Below are 6,000 nucleotides of genomic sequence, written 5' to 3'. Positions count from 1 at the left end.
AAGCAAAACCCTGTCGGGAAGGCACCTAAATGCCAAACTTAAAAACGACCTGCAAACACTCTTGACACTGTTTCTAACAATAGAGAGACTTCAAGCCATAGTGCTAGCTTTGAAATGCTCGACGGTAGCAAAGACAAAATTTTCTCCCTGAGAAATGGGAAAAGATTACATCTTAGCATTTATAACTGATTCTTATACACAGACATGAACTTTTCCAGTCTCTAATAAATTTCTAAATTTTTCCATCTAGAATCCTAATAGACAATGACTAGTTTTCAGCAAACAGGAATGAATGAATGAATGAATGAATGAATGAATGAATGAACGAACGAACATCCCTACATAGGCTCTCAGCTTGATTCCCTGATCGTTGTGTTTTGGGTGTGAAACTAACATGCCATGTGACACATGTACACTAAGCAGACTGATTTCCATTCCCCTCAATCAGATCATCATAAACGATGGAAAATGTAACTCGATGACCAGAGCACTACAGCAAAGAATAGAGGGGGTCTCAAAAGGTCACTCAACTCCTTAGGAGCTAAAGGAAAACTCTGACCACCACCCCTCACTTCCTAGGAACGAGTGCCAATGTCACCTTGCCGCTGTTCACAGGCCTTTTCCTTCATTGCAGAGTAACGACCGCCAGTCCTCTGCAGAATTTCCTGGTGACTCTGCAGGGGTGCTGCCCACCACATATCTCTGGTCCTCCCCTCGGGCACATGGCAGGATCGCTTCCTACTCCCTGCCTCCCTCCCTCGAAGTCGGGCAAGGCCATGTCGCTTGCTTTAGCTAATTAAGTGTGAAGAGAAGTGATCCTCTCACATAAGAGCAGAACTTTAGGAGCCAACACATGAGTTTCTCTCTCCCTCGGCCACAGTGGCTGGCCGTGTTCCAGATGATAACCGCTCCCGGGGTCCCAGAGACGGACAGTGTCACAGAGGAGTGAGAAATAAACCTGGCTCATGCTAAACCTCAGAGGCATGAGGGCTTTTTGTGTCCTCAGCATAACTGAGCCTGCCCTGATGGACAGACCTGGAAGCTTCCCCAGGACAGGGGCCAGGGCTCCCAGGGCAGGGGCCAGGGCTCCCAGGTCTCGCCCACACTCCTCTCTAGCACACCTGTCTGTTCTCTCTCTCTCTGTCTTTTCTTTCCTTTTCCAGTTGTGTGCATTTTTTCACTGGCTAATCTGCTCTCAGGATCCAACAACCCCAGAGTGGTGAGAAGCCCTATAAAGAAAGGGCTGCTCTATTCCCATCACTTTTCAGAAAATCAAAACAAGTCTGTCTCTCCACCACGGGAAGACATTCTGAACCCCAGCCCTGCCGGCATAGGGTGAGTTCGCTCGTAAGAGAACACGCATTGGTCTGGCGCCTTATGCAGCATATTGTCACCAGCTTGGCTCCAGTGCGCCGCCTGCCTTTTGAAGGATCTAATCCTGACCCTCACGTTAAATTGCGGGAGGCACAGCCCGCAGAAGTAGTATACACTTGCCCCCAAAGTTCACCTTGTTCACCTTTATAGATTATCAATTGTGGCAACACAAGCAACACTAAAAAGCTGCCTTTGTGGGTCACTAGTTAAAAAATCCAAAATAGTTTATTGCCTTAGTATTTAATAACCCCAGTACGCTAACTAGTGGCCATCAACCACCCTGGTCACGTGGCTAAGGGGGAAAGCACACGCCTGCGGCTGAGCAGGGACGGCTGTGGGCTCAGTAGCCATCAACCTCAGCGCCTTCATCTTTACAATGCGGGGAAGTCCTTTCTGGCTTTTAGATTCTTGGATGCTAACCAGTCTGTGCTCTACTACACAGGCCTACAGACCATTCCGAGTGAGGTCTCGGGAATGATACAGAACTGAAGGAGTTTCACTTCCCGGTGCGCGGGCGGGGCGCCGAGGGGCTGCGGGGACCCAGAGGGGCCAACGCACGCTGGCCACAGGGCTGCCTTTGAAGGGAAGTGAAAGTGACACCAGGCCTTGGGCTCATGGAAGCCCTGGGACCACGCTGCAGGGCACCTCCAGCTAACAGTCGCATTGCACAGAGAGAAAAGCGCGCGGGGGGGGGGGGGGCGGGGGGGGGGGCGCGGTGCCCGGGGGCGCGCGGCGCTCTCACCTGCAGCCTCCGCTTCTTCCTGGAGAGGCTCCCGGTCCAGTCGCTGATGCGCCGCATGCGGGCCTTCAGGGTGTCCTTCTTGGCCGCCTCCTCCGCCAGGGCCCTGGACTTCCTGCAGGGCAGGGTGAAGGACGCGTACTGGCCGGGGTCCCTGTGCCCCACTCGGGACGGCACGTCCAGGTCCGAGGCGAAGGACACGCGGTGGCTGAGGCTGGCGGGCGCGCCGAAGTACTCATCGCAGAGGCGGGTCCCCGAGGCGGCCAGGCCCCGCAGGGGGGCGTCCGGGGAGAGGTCCCGCAGCGAGGACAGCGAAGAGCTTTGGTGGAAAGGCTTGGGGGTGTCCCCGGGCGGGAAGGCGGCGTGGAGGCTGGGGTCGGGCGAGCCGGGCGCGGGGAAGGGGCCGTCGGGCTCGCTGCCCTCCGCGTGGCCCCAGGGCGAGTCGTACCAGGAGGACTCGGAGCTGAGCGAGCTGCCCTTGCTGGAGCGCGGGCGCGAGTCCGCGGGAGAGGGGCGCGGGCTGGGCGCGCGCGCGCGCGGGGCGCGGGGGCGGGCGCGTAGCGCAGCAGCCGCACCGGCCCGCCCGCCGCCGCCTCCGCCGCGGGCCCCTCGCCGTGGCCGTGGCCGTGGCCGTGGCCGCCCCCCGCTGTGGAACTCCACGCGCAGACAGCCGTCCAGCTTCCCCAGCGTCTTGATGAGCACCCGGGGGCTCTTCTGGTCCTCGCTGGGCGGGGTGGACGCCAGGCTCTCGTTCCTGCCGTAGCAGTTGAGAAGGTGCCCGTTGCAGTCCCGGGGCGGCGCGCAGTGGAGCCCGTTCCCGGGGGCGAGCGACGCGGGGCCCCCCGGGCCGGCCCCCCCCGGGATGCTGGTCCTGTGCCTGGAGCAGGCGCCGCCCTTGGGGGCCTTCCCCGCGGGCCCCCCGAGTCTGGAGGCGTAAGGCTGGTGGCTCTTGAAGTGCGAGAGGCAGCTGCGGGCCAGGGACCTGGACTTGAACCCGGCCCCGCCGCCGGGGCCCCACCCCTGCAGCGACTTGTCGTCTTTGGCGTGAATGCTGCGGATTTTCAGGGAGCAAGGCTTTTGCTTGGCGCCAGTCATCATGGTACTGCTGTGATTTTTAGATCCTTGAAATGTGTACTGACTCTCGGAGTTCCCCATTTTCACCTGAATGGAGAACAGGAACATCAGTAGGAGCCGTGACCGAAATTACATTCCCTACAATACTTCCTTAAAAAAAAAAACCAACCAAAAAAAACCCCCAAAAAAGGTCTTCACCTTACAAAGGAGCCAATCGACCAATTTCTGCGCCCAACACAACTCAGGAGGAGCAGGGATGAGACTGACTGACCTGCGGACCAGGTTCCCTGCGCTGTGCAGGGAACTCATCAGCCAGGTGGGAGGTCCTGTGCCCGCCCAGGTGCCAGCTACATTAGGCACACAACCTGGAGCATGCAGTGAATCCAGAGATTGAACTGGCATAAAAATTAGCTTAAGGCGGAGACCTCCTTTAGGCTTGGTGTTGGGAGGTTTTGAATCAATGATTCTTGCAGGGGGCAAAAAAAATTGAGGGGAAAGTATCTTTCCTCTGTGGGTCCAAATACAGTGGTTTTTCAATGACAGAGAGATATATTTTCATCATACATAACACCGCATACCAATATAAGAGATGACTGCTCAAAAACTACCACACTGATAACACAACTCCAGCTTTCATATGTCACACAGAGTAGAAATATGACGAGAGAAAAGTACTAGAATTCCTCAAAATCTAGGCTGAGATGAAAAAGGGGGGGGGGATAAGAGTTCTTATTTGGGGCAGAAAAACATTTTTAATAAAACGAATCTCTAGAGCTTTCATAAAGACTTTAAGAGTCCTCCCTTTAAACATGAGAGAGAAAAGTTTGAATCTGACTTGTATCTGAAGAAATTGTTAGATTTTCATTCCCTTTAAACCCCCCAACTGCTCAGTGAGTCTATTAGTGCGGCCAAGCTCCAAGTGAGCTCGGATCCAAACCTTCCCCGCTCGGATTCTGTCGAGTTGGAGGTGAGGCTTCCCGTTACCTTTCCAAATATATTCAGTAGGATTTTAATTCTTCTATATCTAAAACGTACAGCCCCAAAACCAAAGTCACGTGGACTGACTTTTCTTTGGTGGCGGTTATGAAACACGTTTTAAAACAAAAATAACTAGACCAAATAATGAAACCTTTGCTTATTACCTTAATCACAGTCATGCAACTCGGCAGTGAACCCCGGGTCACGTGCACTTCCGCCGCCTGCGGCCTAGTCTGTGCCGAGGGAGCTCAATGGTCGGTCGGCTCGGCGTGGGCCCGGGTGCAAGGCCGCGTGGTCGACCAGTGCGGGCAGTGAGGCCATGAAGTGACCCTGAAATCAGAAAGAGAAACTCCACTGAGCTTTTTACATCGAGTTCCCCCAAAAGTAAAAACAAAGGTTTAATGTAAATTATCTGAAGAAACAACTGCTGGGTCCAGATCACTGTGAAAATATTCACTGAAACATCTGTGGCCCGCCTGCCTCATCGCGTTGTTTGGAAGGTGTAAAGGAAGCCGGAGCTGCCTGTCCAACTTTGGAAAGGCCATTAGCTCAACACGGGGTCTGCAGTCGAATGCACGCCTTTGTTTCGGGGTGAGCAGGTGAAAGCGCTGGGGTGAGTCATGGCTCATCTGTCACCACCGCTAGGAAAACAACTCCCAGACTCGCCACACTGACAACACTGCAGGAGCATCACCCTGACGCGAAAGAAAGTTCAGCGTTCCCTTTTGGGCTAAGCAGTAAAAACAAAACCCAAACGCTGAAACACAGCAAAATAGCCCTTGGTTGGCTAGAGTAGCTTATGCTATATGAATGAGACTAACAGTTTTCCTCAAGCACATGTTTGGGCCTCACTGAACAAGGAGTAGAGGCAGGAGGCCCACCTTTGAGGGAGAGAGGACCGGCTGGGGTGCTGCCATCTGGCAGTGATCGCTGCTGGGACACACAGCCTTTATTTTCTCTGCAGGCATGGAAAGCATTGCTGTGAGGGTTCAACAGTGAACTATTTTTCTTTAAGGTTAAAAATAAATTACGAACAACTATACACCAACAAACTGGACAACCTGGAAGAAATGGAAAAATTCTTAGAAATATACAACTCACCAAGACTGAATCTGGAAGAAATAGAAAATCTGAATAGGCCAATTACTTACAAGGAAATTGAATCAGTAATAAAAAATCTTCCAATAAATAAAAGCCCAGGACCAGATGGCTTTGCTAGTGAATTTTACCAAACACTTAAAGAGAATGAACACCAACCCTTTCCAAACTCTTCCAAAAAAATCAAAGAGAAGGGAATATTGCCAAACTCATTTTACAAGGCCAGCATTACCCTGATACCAAAACCAGAAAGGATGCTATTAGAAAAGAAAACTACGGGCCAATATCCCCGATGAAGATAGATGTAAAAATTCTCAATAAAATACTAGCAAACCAAAGTCAGCAGCACATTAAAAGGATCACACACGATAACCAAGTGGAATTTATCCCTGAGATGCAAGGATGGTTCAACATACACAATTCAATGTGCTATATCACATTGTAAGAATGAAGGAAAAGAGTCATATGATCATCTCAGCAGACACAGGAAAAGCATTTGACAAAATTCAACATCCATTCATGATTTTTTAAAAAAGAAAGAAAAAACTCTTGAGAAGTTAGGCTTAGAAGGAATATACCTCCACATAACAAAAGCCATATATGACAAGCCCACAGCTAACATCCTCAATGGTGAATGGCTGAAAGCATTTCCTCTAAAATTAGGAACAAGAAAACTTTTCTACTCTTACCACTACTATTCAACATAGTACTGGAAGTTCTAGTGATACACGTGCGCA

At 51.7% G+C, this 6,000-nt stretch overlaps 1 protein-coding gene across 1 annotated transcript in view; it reads right to left on the bottom strand.

Annotated features, from left to right (window-relative positions):
* Positions 1-415: 415 nt before the first annotated feature.
* LOC148093154 (rho guanine nucleotide exchange factor TIAM2-like) overlaps positions 416-6,000 on the bottom strand; it is a 28,733-nt gene continuing 23,148 nt past the window's right edge. The window contains 5 exon segments of the mRNA XM_087817785.1: positions 416-490; positions 2,117-2,640; positions 2,643-2,760; positions 2,762-3,274; positions 4,330-4,495. Of these exon segments, the coding sequence (XP_087673911.1) occupies positions 416-490; positions 2,117-2,640; positions 2,643-2,760; positions 2,762-3,274; positions 4,330-4,344 (1,245 nt within the window). The 5' untranslated portion in view covers positions 4,345-4,495.

Source organism: Miniopterus natalensis, chromosome 5 (genome assembly GCF_054644295.1).
Source record: "Miniopterus natalensis isolate mMinNat1 chromosome 5, mMinNat1.hap1, whole genome shotgun sequence".
Taxonomy (NCBI): domain Eukaryota; kingdom Metazoa; phylum Chordata; class Mammalia; order Chiroptera; family Miniopteridae; genus Miniopterus; species Miniopterus natalensis.
The sequence above is the reverse complement of the archived record's forward strand: the minus strand, read 5'-3'. Positions and strand labels throughout refer to the sequence as shown.